At 42.4% G+C, this 22,438-nt stretch overlaps 1 protein-coding gene across 2 annotated transcripts in view; it reads right to left on the bottom strand.

The window, feature by feature from the left end:
- Nucleotides 1-22,438, bottom strand: part of UBR5 (ubiquitin protein ligase E3 component n-recognin 5) — a 132,648-nt gene that overhangs the window by 79,316 nt on the left and 30,894 nt on the right. The window contains exons 7-9 of one of the 2 annotated variants that reach the window (XM_019551499.1): nt 21,244-21,403; nt 7,486-7,635; nt 5,292-5,485 (exon numbers count right to left, since the gene is read on the bottom strand). In XM_019551499.1, coding sequence (XP_019407044.1) covers nt 5,292-5,485; nt 7,486-7,635; nt 21,244-21,403 — 504 coding nt within the window. Of the gene's footprint in view, nt 1-5,291; nt 5,504-7,485; nt 7,636-21,243; nt 21,404-22,438 lie in introns of both variants that reach the window. The other variant, XM_019551489.1, reaches the window with a different exon arrangement.

Below are 22,438 nucleotides of genomic sequence, written 5' to 3' on the forward strand. Positions count from 1 at the left end.
TCCAAGAGAAGTGGTGCTGGCTCCTACCCTGGGGGTCTTTAAGAGGAGGCTAGACAAACACCTTGCTGGGGTCGTTTGACCCCAGTACTCTTTCTTGCCATGGCAGGGGGTCGGACTTGATGATCTGCTCAGGTCCCTTCCGACCCTAGAAACTATGAAACTATGTATAGAGAAAGCAGTTCATTCCAGGAAGGATTTCAATGTTCTGTAATTTTTTCCCCCCAATTTAGTAAACAACAACAACAATTTTTCTTCTGTGAATGTCTGTCATTCTGAGGCAGTCTGTGGGCCTGGCATCCCTGAGCATGGGAAGCCCCAGCTACTACAGAGACCGAGATGGATGCTTCCAGGGTCTGCATGAGCCTAGCTAATGTGCTGCACAGCACCCGGGAGCCTGGCAACTTGACCACCTGAGGAACCAGGGTACCGTGGGCTTTCAGGTTTCCCAGCAGGAGAGCTAATAAGTTGGGCAGACTGCTAATCGAAGTGACTGCCAAGTTAGCATTAAATCAGACAGATTGGGCAGTTGAACTGCCTCCAAAAAATGGTTCAATTTCATGCAACTCCCCTCCTCCCCTCCCCCAAAAGGGACAGGTGTTTTCTGGGTTTTTCCACTCCCATGGCTAAACAGGAATTATGCCTAACCTGTATTTTCCTTTCACCACCCTGGCTCCCTCCCAAACCTTACTTCAGCATGCTTCCATGTCTTAGTCTTTCACACTCAGCTTTCTGAGACAGGAACCGTCATACAGCTACTCCTCACTTAACATCATAGTTATGTTCTTGAAAAAAGTGACTTTAAGCAAAACAACGTTAAATTAATCCAATTACGTCACAGTAGTTACCTACTAGCAGGCAGTGGCCAAACAACGATAACCAAACACTGCGCGACTTTAAATGAGCGTGTTCTCTAATAGATCATTAACATTATAATGAAACAACGTTAACCGGGGTGACATTAAGTGAAGAGTACTTGTACTATGTCTGTAACCTGCATAGCAAATGAGACCCCAAATCTGCTTGTGGCCTGCAGGCATCACTATAATTCAAATATACTACAAAAAAATTACAGTAGTGTTGTATTGTTTGACAAATATCTAAAGGACCAGCGCCGTAGCCAAGCTTGCATCTTGGTGCCTGGTGCAGGTCATATGCAGAGCACCCCCCCATATGCTGCTATGTAATACTACTTCCATGTGCTTTTGAACATTCTGTGCAAGGGCACCCTGTGTCAATGCATTGCTGATAACACCCCTTGCTACACTACTGTAAAAGACCCTCATGGAGATTTTCAAGGCAGAGCAGACCATTTTGCCATTCATTTTTTACTGGAAGACATGGCCAGACCCCCTCTACTACTTTTAGGAATCAGAATCCCATTTTTAAGTTGTATAAAATGGAGGCAGAGTTTAGGATCAACAGTAACTTCTTAAAGCCTGGTTTCTCATCCCTGTATTAAAGCCTTTTTGGTATCTGGTACAGTTTATGTACTCATTACAGACATATGCTCTATACTATTATAATGAACTGTTTGGAGGCCTTTTAAAATTAAGAAATGTATTATTCATACAAGGCAACTTAAAATTTAATATTTTCAGAATTTCAATATTTGTTATTTTAAGTATAAAATTTTCCCTCTAAATGTTTGGTTTTTTTTAAAATGACTGCACATAATGCAAGTATACAAGTCTAAAGAATGCTTAAGACAATTATTCAATAATTCTGAAACTAAGCTGAAGCCTGTGGTTTATGAACAACAACAATTACCTACTCTTTCACTATTTAAGTCATATTGACTTTAACCTGAGCAAGATGAAGATTTAAAAATCAATGTGCTAAATCTTATTGCAATACACCGTTATGATGCTGCATGCTAAATGAATTCTGATACTGGTTGGTGTAGTAATTAGCTTGTAAGTAAATACCTTAGCTAGTTTAGTGTGTAATCTTTCAATTATTAATCTTATAAACTAGTGCAATTAGGCTTCACCATTTTATATGGTGGACAGTTACCTTGGATATGCTGTTAAGACCATGTTTCCTTACAGTCTGAATTCCACAGAGGTCCTAGGTGCAGTTTTGCTACCAATACAGCTATCTAATGGCAATTTTAATTTCAGAGTTCTTGATTTCTTTTTATTTTCCAATAGACTGAAAACATTTAAGAATTAAAGTTAACTACAAAAGCTTCATTGAACATTTGCTGTTGGTTAGTGGAAAGCTGTAAAGTAAAAAACACTAGTTTTGGGCTCCACAATTCAAAAAGGATGTGGAGAAGCTTGAGAGAATCCAGAGAAGAGCCACATGCATGATCAGAGGTCAGGAAAGCAGACCTTACAATGACAGGCTGAGAGCTATGGGGCTCTTTAACCTGGAAAAGCGCAGGCTCAGGGGTGATCTGATGGCCACCCTGTAAGTTTACCGGGGTGACCACCAGTATCTGGAGGAGCGTTTGTTTACCAGAGCGCCCCAAGGGATGGATGAGGTCGAACAGTTATAAACTACTACAAGACCATTTCAGGCTGGACATAAGGAAGAATTTCTTTACTGTCCGACCCCCCAAGGTCTGGAACAGCCTGCCACCAGAGGTGGTTCAAGCACCTACATTGAACACCTTCAAGAGTAAATTGGATGCCTATCTTACTGGGCTCCTATGACCCCAGCTGACTTCCTGCCCTTTGGGCGGGGCGCTGGACTCGATGATCCTCTGGGGTCCCTTCCAGCCCTAATGTCTATGAAATCTAGCTGCATCTAGGCTGTTTACAATGAAAAGCAACAGCTGAAGGACTAACCCATTTCCAACCCACAACAAGATGAGGAAGAGGAAGGAAAGAAAAAACACAAATAAGTCATTGTGTACATGGTTTATAAGATGCATTCACCATTTTTAGCTTTTATCACAAATAGTTTAATATATTTGACTTTCAAATTTTGTAAAACAATACATTGCCTCCTTTTATTGGATGGTTAACTAATGGAATAATATCAAATATCCATTTAACAAGCCATTCTGAACAAAGACAATGGTACAAACTGTGAAAAAAAAAAGAACGTCTATTGTCTTAAGAGATCTAGGTATACAAGAATCAACTACACTCTGGGAGAAGTTGGTATATTTTTATGCTCTCTATTCATTAATGGATTTTCCTTTGGTTACCTACATTTTCAGCTGGAAAAAGTGCAATTTTCTTAAGCATATATGCTCAGATCTTAAAATGCATATACTCAAGAATGGATTTATGCTTTTGAACATAGGAAATTAAGCTTCTTACCAACAGTTCAACATTCTCTTTTATTAAATATAAGGGATAGCAAAATACTGAAGACTGGAAGGGAACATTTGAACAGTTTTCCTGTCATCACTTGTCCATAGTGTAACAAGCTCACAAAGTAACAGAATACAGGAAAACTGTTTTGCTATGATATGGCTGCCATCAACACAGACTATACAGCAATAGCAACATTAGTGTAAGCCAATGCTGATAAATGCCAGCATCAAAAATGGCATATTTTCCAACATTCAAACTAAAACTGTAGTCCTAATCTGCCTTAGAAATCTCAGACAAGATTGCTCCCCTTTTTCACTTCAGTAGCATGAAGTAAACCTAACTCCTCAAAGCTAAATATTGAAAGCAGTCCACTTGATTTCTCCTGCAATGGAGACAATAATATGGATTGGAGAACAGTTTTGGGGCCCATGACAAATATTTGCTATTGATGTGCCCTGTGCCCATAACTGTATATAAATCTTTTGGGAACAAACAGGATAAGAATTCAAAGTAAGAAACTAGATGATTGATCTTACTCTCTGGAAAAAAAGAATCACTAACCACATAACTTAAAAGTAATGTACAGTCCCAGGTTCTACTGGACTCATCACTAAGTTATCAGGCAGACTTGCAAGAGATCACTTGTTTCTCTCAAACTGACAACCTAACCACTTTAAGCCATATGCTTATCATAGTCATTGTGGTTTACACCACAGATTATTGCTAGGACTGAAGATGGAAACAATATGAAAACATACTTGCTGATCTCATGAAAACATAGTTGCTGATCTCATCAGTAGGATGAATCAATGCAATAAGTCACTTATGTCCCATGCACCCTTCCACTGGCTCCAGCTATGCCAATGCTTTGTTTATAATTCAAGGCCTTTTTTTTAGATTTTGAAGGTTATCAGTAGGTTGGGACACAGGTTCAGCAGCTAGATGCTCAAACAGAATACTCTTCGACTATACGGCTAACAAATCCCAAGGGAAAATAATGGAGAAGAGACAAAGTATTCTCAAATCAAGAAGGATTAGCTATAAAATGAACCAAGAGGCAAGAATCTAAATTCTGGCCACTCTGGAATATACCGAAAAATCTGTTTTGATAACATTTCCTTGCTTCAACTGGAAGCTGAAATGTGTGTGTATATATATATGTTTAAATATTTCTGAGAGAGAGGTATCAGTCAAAAGAAGCCACCCTGAATCTAAGAAGAGCAGAACAGTTCATGAAGTCTATGTTAAATCTTTTGTGGTTTTCAACTAGAAATCTTGAAATATTATGGCAATGGACACTATAAAAACTAAGATGTCCCAGGAAGAGATTGTAGACTCAGCCAATCCACTGTATGAAATCAATATCAGAAAATAGTGCTCAAGGAAGAAATTGAATAAATTAATGGGGGTGGTGGCCATATCAGAAAGGGAACACTTTACTTCCACAGAAAGCATGGGTACATTGTAGCAGACAGCAGAAGGACAGTCTGGTAGTCCAAGTTCTGACTCCTATTAATCATGCTTTGCTCCATTAAAAACAGACCTTTTTGTCCAACTGAGCTTGGTAGCCTTCATTCTACTGCCAGGTCAGCAAGAGGACCAAGAGCACAGATTTTGCTGATTTAAGAGATCAGAGTTACTAGCTCAGATAACAGGTCAGGTCAAGATGCACTTATTTAGGAAAAAAACTATTACCTTCCTGACTCTCGAGTATCTATGCGACTCAGCTTCAGCAGCTGGAGGAAAATGGGGTCAGTGCTACAGGTAAGCAGCTAGAGAGACTAAACCTTATATTCCATGATGGGAGAAGGAAGGATGCCAGACGGACAAAGTAAGAACAAACAAACCTTCAATTACTGAGACATGAACGTTAAAAGTATAAACAGAACTAAATAAATGCATAAGAAAATATAACAAATTTACTTCAATAATTACACATACAAAATCCAGTATTCACCAGGAATTATATATATTTGCATATAATATACAAAGTGAATAAACAAGCCAAAAAATTCTCAGTACCTTGTCTGGCCACCACTGCAAGTCTTCTCCTAATGAGACAGGGCTTTGGACAGGAGTATTCTTCTTATCCAGGTTTGGCTCCCCTTCCTTACTTGTAGAGCCCCTTTCATTATCAAATGAGGCTCCATCAAGCCACCTTCGTTCACGCAAACGTAAAACGGACTCACGTTCACGCAACAGCTCAGAGTCTCTCTCTAAGGGAAGAAGGAGAACTGGTATGCAATTGGGTCACACCAGTGGGATAAAAGTAAGCCACTCTCTAGTAAAGACCCTTCAGGATGCAACTAACAGTAGGCAAATCTACTCATCATTAATTAAAATATTTATATACAAAAATTCCTGACATGCAACATTCAATATAAACCCTTTCAAGCATATGTACTTAACATTACCAAAACAATATAAAATATAAAAATTATGTACTAGAAATAAGTGAGGTAGTTTTGACCATCAAGTGTTATTATAAAGCATAAGGTTTCATTTTTCACCAACAGTAAAATGCCAAAAAATGTTTAACATGCTGATTTGAGGTTTTAAGGTACGATATGCACAGTTTTACTGCATGGTGGTTTATCAATATCTCAAAAAAAAAAAAAAAAAAAAAAATCTATATTCGTAACGCCTGTTAGATACATTTAAGCAAGCCAAAAAGGAGTATTTATTAGAGAGTTTCACAACAAGTCTCCCAAAAACAACAACCTGAAAAGGTTAACAACAAAACAATCTTAAAAAAATCGTATTTTTTGTAAAAATTTGATAATCCAACCCCTTTTGTTTAAAACAATATTTTATAGGACTGGATTTAATAAATTAAAGTCTAATTGTTTTGAGTAGTTCAAATGAAAACTTTTCAAGAGTCAGACAAGTTTTAAAAAGGATCCTCGTAGGAAAATGTTCCTTACCAAAATGCTTCCCCTCCAATTGGCCTACAAACTGTCTAAAGCCAGTACTCTGCAGTTCGCTCATGCAGATAAATTTTTTAAATCAGGTAATCAAACTAACTTTCCAAGAGTCAACTATGCATGGAAAATAAGGATTATAAAATTCGTGGTAACGTCTTACATAGAATAACCTTAGGAAAGGAAAAAAAAAGGAGGGATTTAGAAGGAGTTTATGTCAGATGCCAAATATTTGTACATGCACATAATGAATTTAACCCATTAAGTACCTCATTTATGTTCACAAAATTCCGTTGGAATTACATGTATGAAATGATCACACTAATGTATCATCCCTTCAAATAAATTACTGCAAGGCTTTGGTCTTTTGTTATACTAGGCAAATGGGGATGAGTTTTTATAGAAGCCAAACATAACAGCTTGTCTTACAGGTCAAGTTCATATATCAGTGTACCTGCTAACATCAAACTGACCCTTGACTCAATTTATATCAGGCAATTATGTTCAACAGTTAACATACTAGAAAACAGACTTGTGAAAAGGGGCAGAGCTGTACTAAATGAGCACTTATGACAGAGGTTGGATTAACAGTTTGTAAATGTAGTGGGCATTTATTGAGTAGGATGATCTTCAAAAACCTACAAGGAAGTAGCTACCATACTCTATTAAGCATCTTAAAATGCAATATACTTTTCAAAACATTTACTGTCTACAAACAAATATTCCTAATCCAACTCTAAAAAGGCTTCCAAAAAAAAAGAAAAAAAGAAAAGAAAGGAAAGGAAATGCACAGGTTAACTTCCCTCTCCCTTGACTGCAGTTAAACTGTCTACTCTCACTGCACAAACTTTTTCTATGACAAAATGGACATGTAAGAAAATAAGAACACTATGTACATAATAGCCTAAACCAAAGAAACTAGCTTGAAGAATGCTGCATGTCATATGAAATAGGATTACAGAGCAGAATTAACGTTCCCAATTGGTTATAAGGTAACTAGCAGATACTTCTCCTACGTGATTTTTTAGAGACGTATTGTTTCATGCAAAATTTCTATAATATTTTGTATATCAATGAATAAAAGATATCAAATTTCAAAGATGTTACTATGGCTTTTACAGAACTTACCTGCTTGCATTCAGAAGTCATTAACTAATAATTTTGATAATCGTTAGACACAATGTATACAGTATTACTGGTGTGCATAAAAATTAAAGCCTAAACCCCCAGGGTGTACTATCTCTACCTTTTGCAAAGCAGACTACTTATTACAAAGAAAAAAGGTGCAAAATTACCTCGGGATGAGCCTAGCCTGGAAAGTGATGAACGCCGAAAGGATGGATAACCAAAGTAACTAATATCTTCTGAAAACATAGCATCAGCATCAATAATGACACTTGGGTGAGCAGAATGTATGTCAGCATCCAGAAGAGACATAAGATCCTCTATAAGAGGAGACAAGGGTCTTAAGTGAATAATCAGCTACTTAAAATCATCAGCTAGAAAGACCATCACCAAATAAATATCGAAACAGAAAATACCTAGCTATAAGAAGTTTCTGCTCTTCAGATTCACCAGTGCAAACTGATGTGCCTCCTATGCACTCACAGAAAGTCAAGCACATTGGACCAATATGTGGAGCAAATTTTCCCTACAGGAGCTGCTCTATCACTTGTCTAACCGGATTTCCCAGACATGTCTTACCCCAAAACAAAAGTTTTCCACGCCCAGAAAGTCAGACCTTGCTATACACTTGGAAAAAGCAAAGAACTAATAAAAATGTTAAAAACCCACAGAGCAGAACTGCCTGAATTGCCTATGATAAGCAGAGGACAGAACTGATGGCAAAAGCTGGCCCCTCCAAAGTTCCTACACATATTAGCATGTGGCTGCCCAGCACATGGAATCAAACAATTTTTCAGTCCACAAAATAGAAGCTATAACCCTCAGAGCGAGCTTTAATAGCTACCTGGCATAAGGATCACTTTCCATATTAAAATGGTTAAAGAGGTATCTGGAAGAATACTAACAATAAAAAAGTTTACTGAAATACTATAGGTATCTTAGCCACTACTCTAAAACACTTGCATCCAGCAGTATGACCTTACAGACATTTACATTTCCCTTATTAGCCCCTAGTATCATACTTTGTTCTCTCTAATAAGAGCTAGATAATATTCGCTCACTAACAAAGAAGCTGGCAAAGTTGATACAAAAGTTTTGTGATGAAATCTACCCCAAGTTCATACACCACATCCTATAATAGAAGTAGTGCAATATATCAAACAACCTTATATAATGCACCTAGCTGCTTCGGTCACAACCCCTTCCTATAATCAAATGTATAGTCTCTAATCAAACAAAAAGAAAATCTAGACCTAAAAAGACTTAGAGAACTAATAATAATAAAAAAGCTCTGAACTTCTCCTTTCCCAACTTCTGGAATTAAGAGAAGGAAAACAAGAGAGATGCCCAAAAACTGAAACAGAATAGACAGCCTACTGTTGACCCCACATATATTCTAGGAAGTGAGAAAGGTTTCAAGAGCTAGTCCTACCTAAATTAAATACAAAACTTAAAGGTAAAATATTTCTAATAATAAATTTAATAATGAAATACAGACAAGATATAAGTGACCAAACAGTAAAGCATATCAAGAAAATAATTAAAATCTGTAAAATGCACATTTGTCTAAAGCAATAACTATGTTATTAAAAATGTGAAAGAAATTAATATTAAAATCTAAATCCTAAAGCCCTAGCAAGTACCCAGCCTATAAGGGCAAACAACTTCTTCCCTAGATATAAAGTTAAGTTTTGAAAGAGCACTTTATCTTGGCTCATCTGGAGATGAGCTGTTCAGCCAAGAAGCAGTTCAAAGCTGAAGAGCAAAGATTCTGAGGTAAACCCTGATTTTTAGACTATAACCTGGCTCTACCAAAAAGTTTGCTAAATACGGCCTAAAATTTTTTAAATGTTCTTAACAGGGAATAAAAATAGGCATATGATTTTTTATTAGAATAGAACCTATTTAAGCTAAACCAGATCTAACTAGCATTAAAAAAAATAAATTAAAAAAAAAAAAAAAAAAAAATCACTAAATGCACTGTAAGAAGCATTTAGCCTATTTCTTTTGACCTGTCTTCCTCTCACTTTCTAAAATTCTTCCCACCTCTGAAATTCTCTCGCTTATTTCCTTTGCCCCTTTTTCTCTAACCCAAGTGTTGGTTAAGTGAATACAAACAAACGTTAAAGTATATTTCCATTATGCAGCTTAGGTCCCTCCTCCAGGATACCCTATCAAGACCAGGTGTAGGCAACCTTTTCTGGAATGATCCACCCAGGTGAGATGTTGGAAGGTGCTAAGACCCTGCCATCATTTCTGCAGCAGCACACCAAGAACTCCCACAGCCAACAATCACCCCCGGTACTGAACAAATGCCATCGTAGCCTAACAAACATGAGTAGATGTAGAGCAGGTGTGGGCAATTATCTTCGACAGAGGGCCACTTAAGTTTTCACAAGCTGTTGAGGACCACATGGGTAGCCTGCCCCCTGGTCACCATCTTGAGACCTGCAGTCCCACCCCTAACCTCTGACCTTTGCCACTGGAAGTCCCTCCCCCTGCCCCTGGAAGTACTCCATCTTCTGATGGGGAAGAGGGTTTGTCATGGGGGGGGGGGGAATCAAGTTCCATACTAAAAATCAAACACCCATAATAATATACTTTAATTTAATTTTAAAATATATATTTCGGCCTGATTTGTGGGCATTTGTGGTATATATGCAGAAGTGATTGCATATGGGTGTTTGTGGGAATACGTGGATATGGATGTGGGTATAGGAGCCATGTAGTGCAGAGTGGGCAGGCAGGGGAGTGCAGAAAGCAGCAGGGGGAGTGGAAGTGAGCAGGAGCGCAGGCCTGCACCAATGTCCCAGGACCAGTGCCAGTGGGGCCTAGAGCAGGGTGGTAGGAGCACAGGGTATGGGCTTACAGGAATTTGTGGAGCTGGGCTGCGCTGCACCAACAGGGAGAGGGGGGAGCTGGCACAGCTCCACAGAGTCCCTGCTGACTAGACACCAGCGTGGGCCCCACACTCCCACCTGGCTGCTGCTGGCTCCCACCTGCCCGCTCACTCCCAGTGCCTCCACCCCAGCCCTGTGGTAGAGACAAGAAATAGTGCACAGCCCCAACCCCACGCTCGCTAGCAGAGAATGAGCTGATGCTCAGCATGGGGGGGAAGTGGCCCCCTCCTTTCCATAGCCAGCACCCCGTGCTGAGCTGCCCCACAGGAGCTGTCCTGAATCTTCTCCACGTCACCAGAGAACAGGCACAAGAAGCCCTGCGCGGGCTCAGAGCAGCTGCAGCACAGGGTGCCAGCCACAAGGAGTTGGGGGGGGGGAAGACCACCCGCTTTTCTCCCTGCGCTGAGCACCAGCTTATAACCCACTATCATTGCTAGCCTGGGCCTCACGCCAGCTCCAGGCTTGTCCATTGGGGCTGAGCTGCAGCAGCAGCATCTTGGCAAAAGCTGCTGCTCAGTGTGGAGGGCCAGCTTCAGGGATGATGCTCAAGGGCAACCAGCATGATTTCATTAGGGGCAGGCCACGTCAGACCAACCTGATTGCCTTTTATGATCAGGTCACAAAGGCAATGGATGCAGGTGTTGCCGTGGATGTAGTCTTTCTATACTTCAGCAAGGCCTTTGACACCATCTCCCACCCCATCCTTATTAAAAAACTAGGCGACTGTGGCATTGATGCCTACACAGTCAGATGGATTGCAGATTGGCTGAAGGGTCATAATCAGAGGGTGGTGGTGGATGGGTCATATTCAACCTGGGGGGAAGTGGGCTGTGGAGTCCCCCAGGGCTCAGTCCTGGGGCCTGTGCTGTTCAATTTCTTCATCAGCGATTTGGACGACAGGGTGAAATGCAACCTGTTTAAATTCGCTGAGGATACCAAAATTTGGGGTGAGGTGAGCACGCTAGTAGGGAGGGAAAGACTGCAGCAAGACCTGGATAGGTCTCAGGAGCGGGCTGACATAAACAGGATGAGTTTCAATACTGACAAGTGCAGGGTGCTGCACTTAGGCAGTAGAAACCAGCAGCACACTTACAGAATGGGAAACTCCCTTCTTGAGAGCACAGAGGCAGAAAGGGATCTTGGAGTCACTGTTGATTCCAAGATGAACATGGGCCGACAACGCGCGGTCACGGTTGGCAGGGCTAACCAGACCTTGTCATGCATCCACAGGCGCATCTCAAGTAGAGCCAGGGAGGTGATCCTCCCCCTCTATGCCACGCTGGTCAGGCCACAGCTGGAGTACTGCGTCCAGTTCTGTGCGCCCCATTTCAGGAAGGATGTGGACAACATTGAAAGGGTCCAGAGGAGGGCCACCCGCATGATCTGGGGACTACAGGGCAGACCCTACATTGAAAGACTGCAGGACCTAAACCTGTTCAGCCTTCACAAGAGAAGGCTGAGGGGGGACCTGGTGACTGCCTATAAACTCACTAGGGGGGACCAGAAGGGTTTGGGGGAGACAATGTTTCCCCTAGCACTCCCTGGCATGACAAGGAACAATGGACACAAATTATTAGAGAGTAGATTTAGATTAGATTTCCACAAGAACTACTTCACAGTTAGGGCGGCTAGGAGCTGGAACCAACTTCCAAGGGAAGTGGTGCTGGCTCCTACCCTGGGGATCTTTAAGAAGAGGCTTGATGCCTACCTGAGTCCAGTCTTTTCTCCTGCCCAGGCTGGGGCCGGGGGGGGAGTGTCGGTCGGGTCGGACTGAAGATCTACAAGGTCCCTTCCGACCCTACTTCTATGATTCTATGAGGAAAGTGGACCCCCTGCTCAACACCGCCAGGCAGTGTTTGCTTTGGCCACCCGCCTGAAGCCCACACCGTGCTAGTCTGTGGTGCGGCTACTTCACCAGTGCCTCTGTGCTGCTCAGTGGGCTGCCGTGCTGGCCAGCACAGAGGCAGTGGTGAAGTAGCTGCACTACAACCTAGCACGAACCTGGCCTGGACAGGCAGCTGCAGCAAACGCAATCTGGTGGCACCGTGCAGCAGCTTCTGGATAACATGCTGGTGCTCAGTGTGGAGGGAAAAGCTTCCCCCCTCCCCATGGCCAGCGCCCCGTGCTGCAGCCTCTCCAAGTCTGCGCAGGGCTGCCTGTGCCTGCTCTCCATTGCCACCACGGCCCCGTGGGGTGGCACCGATGCAATGGAGAGACAGGACAGCCCTGCATGGGCTGCAAACGGCTGCAGCACGAAGCACCAGCCATGGAGGAGGGGGGGTGGGCGCTCCCCCCCACCCCGTGCTGAGCACCAGCTCATTTCCTGTGGGCGAGCACAGGGTCAGGGCTGCACACTGTTCCTTGCCTGTACCACAGGGCTGGGGCACTGGGAGTAAGTGGGCATGTGGGAGCCAGTGGCAGCTGGGCAGCAGCGCAGGGCTTGTGCTGGTGTTCCGGAGCCAGTGCTGATGGGGCCCAGAGTAGGGCAGCAGGAGCACGGGGTCCCAGCCGGCAGGAGCTCTATGTAGCTGGGCCAGCTCCCCCCTCTCCCTGCTGATACAGCCCAGCCTGGCTCCACAGACCCCTGCCATCCCACACCCTGCGCTCCCACCACCTTGCTCTGGGCCCCACTGGTGCTAACCATGGTACACCATCGCAGGCCCTGCATTCCTGCTTGCTTCCACTCCCCCACACTCCCACTTTTCTGCCAGCTCCCAGCTGCATGACTGTACCATGGAGCTCAGCAAGAGCTAGCCCAGCCCATAGGTGATCCCCACAGTTCTCACCTGCCTCCTCCACCTTCTTGCCTGAATTTCCAACACTGGTGCAGCCACAAACATCCTCAGGGTCCCAGGCCAGAAGCCCCAGCCTCATCTTTGACAGGAGCCGGGGCAGATAAATACTAATTTTACGAGCCCCGCAGGCCGTATTTTGCCCACCCCTAATATAAAGGCTCTATGTCACAGGCTATAGGTTGCTGACACCCAATCTAGACACCAATCCAATGCTTAAAGTCTTCAGGGTGAAAACATCAGTGAGGAACCCTCAGGCCGTAAGTCATAAGCACCATTCTGAAGACACAAGTCCAACAACCCCGACAAATGCGACCTATTATTTCAGCAGTGTAAGAAAGGGTCACCTACATTCACCAATGACATTTCTGTTAGGCCATGGACATGAGCTGCATTTGTAGCATTACAGAGATGCATTTAGTGCCATAAAAAACACAGCCATTCACGCTATTTGTAGCCCCATACAGACCCTGAAAATTGTACAGGCTAAGAGTACTACTTTCAAGGAGGAACTTATAAGTTTGGTAGCACTACACCTAATGCCTGTACAGCAGCTGCTTCCCCTCCCTTTCTCCCTCCACCTTGGGGTTGACAGCAGAAGACCGGGATGCTGGGGGTCCTAGAGACCTCTAAAGAACTTTCTCCCTGATGGCCTGCAAAGTCACAAGCTGTCAAGGACACCTGCAGGGACCTACCCTGTTGTCAGCAAGGCTGGAGTTCTGCCAGCCATGTGGCAGCTCTGACTGGTTTTGTCCATTAGAACCAGCCAGGACATGGCTCCATCACAGCCAGGCAGTCAGCAGAGCTCTAGTCATTCAGCTGTCCCCTGCTTGGTATTCTTGATGCAGGGACAGGGGCAGAGGCAGAAGGTGCTCCAAGAACAGTGGTGAGGAGCCACACTCCCGCAGCTCAAAAACACCAGCAAGATCTAGCATTCTGGCCAGAGGAGAGAGACTTCCCAGCATTGCCATCATGGGTGCCACCAAGATGGGTGCTGCCAGCTACAGAGAGCATCACTGATCGACTCCTGTGGAGGCAGATTCCCTATCAGATTCACTACTCTCCCACCCCATCCTTCCAGAAAACCGCCCCTTTAAGGCACCTCTCTAGGATGCCTAGATGTTCACATTGTGCTAAGTTTTTGTTGAGAAGCTTTGTAGCACTCCAAATGAACATGAGTCCACACCCTTAGATTTATCCATGTCAGAGTAAGGGAGACAATTCAGGTGTTACATCATTGGCTTATTACAGAACACCCCTTAATTCTTCAATCTAGGTTGCAATCTGAAGGTACATGCAGTTTAAAAAGCTTCCCTTCACAAGCAGATGGGAACTGAGCAACTTGAGTCTGTTCACCATTCTAGGTAAAACAGAGGGATGCTGCTTGCTGGTTGCAGTTGGTTTTAGCTCCTAATGGAAGCCTTCCCCAACCTATCCTCTAATCCACATTTTTCATCAATGCAGTAGTAGTGTACAGGCAGTCCTCGGTCTTGCAACACAATTGGTTCCTGAAAATTGCATCTCAAGTCGAAACATTGAAACTTGGAAATCATTTTTCCATAGGAAACAATGTTATAAATGGGAAATTGATTCCTGAACCAAGGCCCGATACCCTATTTTCACCAAAAATAAGCCAGATTTTGTACTCAATTATAGATGAGTAATATAGCTACATTAATGTATTTATATTGTAAATAGCAATCATATTGTTTTGGAAGGACTCCTTCGAGGTGACTTTGCTGGACTTTTTGAAGGGCTCTTGGCTGGAGTCTTCTCAGGAGTCTTGGCTGCACGGTTTTCTGGAGTCTTGTCTGCTTTCTTAAAGAAAGCATCCAAAGAAGTTTGAACAGATGTTCTCCAGGGAGATGAGTGACACAGCAAACTTGTTTGCTGGTATGACGTTGCATCGGATCAAGCGTTGCAAAGTCAAAACTGACGTCATGAAGTTGAAACACGGTGTCAATTTATAAACCTAAGTGCGAAACATTGTAACGCAAAAAGTTGTAAGCCGAGGACTGCCTATATATCAGTTTATAGTGGCAGATGACGTGTTCTATAATTTACACACCTGGAATGGTATAAACCAAGGGTGTTGAACATACAGCCATTGGGCTGCATCCAGCCCACCAGAAGTGGGTCATTTGGTTTATAAAGCCCCACAGGCTGGATGACCCACTCCAGAATCTGGGATGCAGGGCTTGTGTTACAGCACCCGGGGGGTTAATGCTGTTGGCCCCTGCTCCGTTGCCACCCCTCCTCCCCCATTCCACCATAACTTAGCTGCCACCAAACTACTGTTTTTTTAATTGAGGCTGGTGAGTGAAATCTGTGGTAACAGTTGACAATGGTGGGGAAAGGGGTAAAAGTGCAAGAGACAGCAGTAATAACCAGGGTCCTGTCCCCTCCCCCCTCCCCGTTTTAAAAAAATCCCACATTCTCTAAAAAAACCCCTAAACTATCTGATATTAAAAAAACCCAAATCCATGTTTTTCCACAGTTAAAATGAAGTGCGTGCATGTACACGTGCTAGTTGAACACGTTTTATTGATATATTTATATTTTAAAGCCATTTGAAAGCCTACAAGTGCCTCAATCGTTATAATAAAATAAATTCTAAATATCTATATATTTTAGCATTTTTGTTTTTTTTAAAATCACAGAAAAATCAGAGCTCCCCCTTCACTCACCAGGATGTGGGTTCAGCTGTGGTTGTTCCCCCCCACTCCCCTCCATTGCTTTATGGCACTAAACAGCCTTGATATGCTGGTGCCCTGTCCATGCCATTGCCCCTCACTGCCAACCCACAGCCCCCCACACCCACTGGTGCCCCTCACTGCCAACCCACAGCACCCTGTCCCCTGAGCACTGACAGAGGAGGCCCCCATCTTCCAAGGCTATGGGACCCAGCAGCTGCTGCCGCCAGAGCAGAGTAGCAGAGCATCAGCAGGAAACCAACCCCCTACCAGCCCTTAAACAAGCCTCCTGTGGCTCTATTCTACTCCCTTAGCCAGGCCCCACATTCCCACCCTGGCAGTGCTCCAAGACCTACCCACCAACCCTGCCCCACTCCCTCCCTCACCATGGCTGCCTTAGTCTGCTCCCCCACCACAGAGACTGACCTGCAGGGAGCTGCCCTCCACCGCTTCCTGGCCGTATCGCTGGCCACGTGCATGTGTGCACGTGGCACTCCCCGTGTCCTGCTCCCTCCAGCCCCAAGCAACCTCTTGAAGGCTGGAACTCTGCCAGCCTGCAAGGGGAAACCCATAGTTTCCCACATCCCACATTCTTCCACAGCAAAGAAAAAACCCAGATCCCTGGTGATAAACTTCCCGGGTGCTGTCTGCATCAACAGAGAGGCTCCAACAATACGAATCCCTGCAGCCCAAATGTAGAGGTGGATCATCTAGCCCAGGGGTTTTCAAACTTTTTTGGTCAGTGTACCCCGGCGGCCAGTTGAAAAGGCAGGAGTCCACTGGTGGCCAAACAAGCGGGGGGGGGGAAAGGAGTACAGAGTCTCTTGCAGTTGATTGGCAGAAGTGCCGGTGGCGATGCCTGAAGTATTTGGCACCTACTACCAAGCATCCCCAGAGGCCATCCCAAGTACCCCCTAGCTGAAAACCCCATATCTAGCCTATGAGAAGCCTCATAGACCAAACAATCAAATCCCTAGCTATGGCCAATCCCATGGCTGTTGGCAGGGAATATGGCCCACCAACTCATTCAACTCTGACACCCCTGGTGTTGAATAAAAAATAACCCCAACTTATGTAGTATATCCCTCCATACAAACCCAGGGCAGCCTAATCTCACTGCATGTACTGGCACCTCTCCATAAAGAAAACAAGATAAATCGAACTCCTTCTGTCACTGTTAATACAAACAGGTGTAGCGAACATCATGACAGCCCTTTTCAGCACAACTAATCTATACAGAAGATCTCTCGAAGAAGACACTCCAGCATCCATTTCACAATTAACAGCTTTCTTTCTCAGCTCAGCTTTTTCATCCAGTATGGAAGAGTCCTGAACAGAAGTGGCACATGAATTCCACGAATTTAAACATTCCTCCCCAACTTGCTCTTCTGGACCTAGGAAGTTACAAGTCAACACAACAGAACCAATCGTTCTAACAAAGTTTTGGCTCATTCAGATAAAAGGGAAAATCAATTCTCTCTTTCTTCCATTTTACACAGGATTTAAAAGTTCATGTCTTTTTATCTATAAAACTTCCTTTTCTCCCAAAAATTCTTTACTAGTTTAATAAACAAGTTGCATCGATTTCTTGACAAAGGAGCCAAATCCACTACCCTTCAACTACCACCAAGTTGTGTCTTTTGGGTTTTATGGACACACAAATAGATACAGCCTGAAAAGACAAAAAGTACTTCATTTGTCATGGTGCTATTGTTCTCAAGAATCCCACCCAATTTCAGCACTGATGCTTTCAAACAAACAATGTTAGCTCATAACTGTATGTCTGTCACATTGCTCAGTGCTAAATGAGATGGGTTGAGCTTCACATCTATTCAACTTCAATAAGCTAATGGCTATTAACAGGAAGCTTTTTTCCCCCCCTTCCCCGCCACAAACCCAGGAAGCACAGTAAGTGGCCCAGGATTTAAAACCATAAAAAAAAAAAAAAAAAAATACTAACAAATGAGTGCTGTTTAGTTATTACATCTGGACTAAATCCATCCTGAAATTCGTTTAAAAACTCAACTGGTAGTCCCTTAGTGGGATAGTTGTTAGAGAGCCAGCTTTGATGTTCCACTCAGGTAGCCATCTCTCAGCTCAACTGGTTCATATTCATTATGGTGCAATACAAATATAAATGGCAAAGCTGCACCACCAAGATTCCAAAATTACTCCTTCTGAACTTTTAGGGACCAATCTCAGAAGCAATCAGTAATGCCACTGCATCTGTGCTTCACATTTTTTTCCCCCCAAAAACAAGGCATTCCACATCAGTAAGAATCGCGTATGTATGTTATGGACGGCTGGCCACATAAAAATAAGTATAGATCTGAACTAAGCTGAAACCTTTTAAAATTCTGGAGAATCAAGGCAGTTTGTCAGGGGAACAGAAAGCAAGGGCAAGTTTCTGACCTAGCTACCTCATTTGCCATGAGATAGTAGTTGGTGGCTGAACTGGAATATCTTCAGTCATCTCTACATTAACTGGTACATTCCTCTGTAAAGTCTTGTTTACCTCATTTTGCTTTATTTGTTTGCATTATAGTAAATTCATGAGTCTCACCAAATTGTCACCAAAACAAACACTAATAGATTTTTATGGAGTACAGTTGTCAAGCGTATTAAGTGTTCTTCTAAAATAAAAAAAAGAAACTTTACTTAAAGTTGACCTACAAGCGAAAGATAAGGTGGCACATGCTTCTCTTTTATGATGTGCAAAGAATGTCTCAAAGACATGCCAAGCATTTTTTGTTACTATTGGTTTACAATAGAAATTCAAGTCAGTCTTTCCTGATTTAGATTATGGTGACTGATGATAGAATATTAGTGAAATGACACTGTGCAATCTATAAAATTCCTTGTTTATGGTAAGAGGGAAAGAATTTTAACCTATTTTAATATTTTAACAAATATTTAAACTCAAACACTTGGTTAAAATAGAAATTGAAGAGCTTGCATGCATGAAAGATGCAAATGAAAATCAGCTTTAATAGCCCTGCTTTTTAAGGTTAAAAACACAAACAAACAAAATCAAGCAGGAAAAGCACCCAACTTCTTAACACTCATTAAACATCATAAAAAGGACAACAACAAATTACCTTCTTTTAATGTTTCAAAATAACCTTTAAAATCATGCTTGCAGTGAAGACTGGACAGCAATTTTTGACTTTTTGTACATTTTTAAGCTTACACAGCAGTAGGTATAGAGGAGCATCCAAAGGCAAGAGAACAGGTGAACATTTTCAGAAAATAAAGAAGGTTCAGAAGCCTTAAAGTAAGGAAATGCTCTGTGCGAGTGAAAATTAGAATCAAAGGCTGATTCTGCAGAGCTTCATAATGGAGATAGTATCACTTTTTCCACAATATACAGGTGTACAGGTAAGATATTCTGATCAGCTGCTTCTTAAACACTATCCTGATAAGTAACTTTGAAGAGCTGGGAGAAACTGAGTCTGCAGGTAACATTTAATATGCAAAGAGTAGAGCTAGGAAAGTACTATTAAACTTCTGGCATTATTTTGACTACACATAGAGCTTGGCTGTAGTTAAACTCCTTGAAGTATGGTAATCCTTAGTTATTACTTTGGCTGTAAAATAGTTTATGAAAGACTCAGGGAAGGTGTATTTTGAGATCCAAGAATTCTGGATTAAACTTTATCCAAACTGGGGTCAAGGAACACCAAATATATCATTTCAGCTGTCATTTTTTACTCCTCCACAAAGACTTTGAAAATTATGAACAAGAACTAGAAACTAGGATTTAAGGATGATAAGGAAGATTGTAGCTTTATGTGTGGAGGCTGTAATCTAACAAGGTTTGATCTTTGCAAAAGGGAAAAACTTAGGGAAAACACAGTTATGGATAAAACAGTATTGCTAGGTATTTACTGAAAACATAACATATAGAGACTTATCACTAACTTTATCTTGTCTTGATAAAAGACAGGGCAGAAATATGAACAGAAGACAATGTGCTTTGAAAATGCTCTTAAGTGCTATGAGCTATAAATTACCAGATGGTCTCTATGATCAGAAGCATTAATTTAATCAAGAGAATAACTAACTATATGTAGAAAGCTTGCAGTTAGATTGGTTTGAATGAAACTCTGGTCTATACAGACACCAGGGGTACTTTATCGTTTAAGCTAATGGCAGCTTCTGAAGTAAAGCATCCTGATCTTCTTAGAACAAGAAGTTTTCTGTGAATAAGTTTGGCAAGAGTATAATTAATTCACTTCCCCAACCGCATCTCATGAGTGAGGTGCTAAACTGGTAGACAGACTGTGCAACTACTGATTACTAAAAAGCAAGGTGCAAACTAAGGCACTTCTGTCCATCTCTCTCCCTACAAGTTCAACCAAAAGGCCTTTGATTTTAAAGCAGAATAGAGAAGTTTACTAGATGCAATTGAATACAGAAGTAGCAACAAGCTTTTGGTGCAGAAAAGCGCTTGATCTAATTACATGATTGATAAGATAAAGATGAAGGAAGCCCATGAGCTTCCTGGTGAACCAGATGAGCAGAAAATCCCATTTAAAAAGGAAAATATTAAAATGTCATTTTATCATACACAAACTAGTAATTATTCAGAGTTTAGAAGTGTTATTTTCATAATATGCACCTAGCTAAAATAAAAAAAGCATATTAGACTTGACAACCAAATGTTTTCAGATATGGTTATTTGGTAAGGAAGAGTCAGATTACCAAAATACTTAGTTAATGAAAGAAAAGGCTGAAGGATCTGTAAATCCAGTTACACAGGATGCTTTAAAAGGGAGGGGGAGCAGAGGGGCACTTTTCCTATTTTATTTAGCCCTTACATGAACCATCTTAATGGAAAGCTATATATAGTTTACTTTACAAAATTCACAATGTTACTGTGTTAAAACAGATTTTAAAAGTTAAATTCTATTTTTCATTAAAATTAGCTTTTATGGGCAAACAGCTACCAGTTACTACACTGAACAGATGCATAAATTTGTAATGTCAATGGGACAAGATAAATTCACAGAGGAACAGGGCATCAGTACCTATTCAGCATTGGAGTTAGGGATACAGCATCCAAATCAGAACTTCCTAGACCTTAAATGCTGGAAGCTACAAGCGAGAGAGGAACAGCAGAAAAAATTCTGGTTATACCCAGTTCACTCTCCCTTTCAGCATCCACTCTCTGCCATCGAGACACAGGGTACTGGCAAAACGGACTTATGTTCTGACCCAATAAATGGCAATCCTTATGTTCTTAAGCTCAATATCCTGAAGACTCACTTCCATGCCACTCAAAAACAGCGAATCAATAGTTAATTTAAGATTTCTAAGCAATTCTCTCTCCTAGACTTCTTAATTCATCTTGTTTGGTCCATCTTTTACAATTAATGTTCTTACTGGCCAGAACAGTCTTCACCGTGAACTCTTACAGCCTGGAGTACGCTATTGACTTTTAACAATGAACACTGAAAACAACTGCATTTTCAGATTGCCCTTTTGAAGCAACAGAACTAACATCATTTTAAAGACAGGAAAAGACATTAGAATATACAAACCTCCAGGAAGATATGATTCACTTGCCGTGTCATCTCCATCATCTCCATCTTCATCATCACGGCTCAGCAAATTATTTACAGCAAGATTTACATCAAGGTTTGTCCGCTGGAGTTCCCGTATAATGATACTTCTGGACTTTCCTTGTAAAACAACTTGTGCCTGCAAAAATCAAGAATGCAGTTCACTACTTAAAATTCCCAGGTCATTAACCATCATTCCCAAGAAGTACTTCTTTAAAAACAAAGCTTTCTGAAGTTACCTATTATTATCTATTCCTCAAATTGCAAGCACAATATAAAAAAGGCTAGGTGCAAAATTTTTGATTCACAAATTGCTAGAATGATTATCAAGTTCCTACAATGAAAAGCAAGATTGTGGAGGTTAGAAGCCACACCAACCACCTATGTATAACAGTTTGCATTAGTAAGGCAGAATCAGAATGAAGATAATGAGCAAATAATAATGCAACTCCAAGAAATTCTTATGCAATGAGCCAAGAAATAATGCATGTCATTCTTAGTTATCAAATACCTTGCCCAATGTTAAGAACTTCAAATATCTTCCCTTCTAAAAGATGCTTGTCTCTCTAAATATCACCTTTTGAAGGTGAAGGGAAGATGCTATACATTACTAGGGGTGCACTGATCAAGATTTTTTTGGGCTGATACTATAGTTATATTGGCAAATCCTGATTCAACTGCCAATATGAAGCCCAGCAGCTTGGAGAGCAACATCCAGCTAGTAAGTCTGTTGGGCGGGAAGAGGGAAGGGAGGGGAAGGGGTACTGGGGGGGTAGAGGCCCCCACAGTGAGGAAGGAGGGGGCCTGGGGCTGCCCAGCCAGAGCAACGCACAGGACAGAGGCATGAATGTCTCATCCACATGGGAGGATGGCTCCCACTGCTGCACACACCCCCAGGGCTGGCACAGGCTCCCTATGCCTCTCGGATCTGCGTGCAGGGTAAGAGTGGGCTGCTGCTGCAGACTGGGGCCATGGGCAGTGCCAGGCTCTTCCCAGTGAGTGAAGCTGGGCCGGAGGTTGCACTTGGGGCGGGTGGCAGCAGCACTGGGAGGGGGAGCTACCCTGTAGCCACAGTCCTAGTGCTACCATGCACCACAAGTGCAGCCCTGGCCCAACGTTCCCACCAGGAAGAGCCCAGCACAGCCCCCAGCACACAGCGGCAGACTACTCTCAC

The sequence above is a fragment of the Crocodylus porosus genome, unplaced genomic scaffold (genome assembly GCF_001723895.1).
Source record: "Crocodylus porosus isolate Cpor-Errol unplaced genomic scaffold, CroPor_comp1, whole genome shotgun sequence".
NCBI classification, from domain to species: Eukaryota; Metazoa; Chordata; order Crocodylia; family Crocodylidae; genus Crocodylus; species Crocodylus porosus.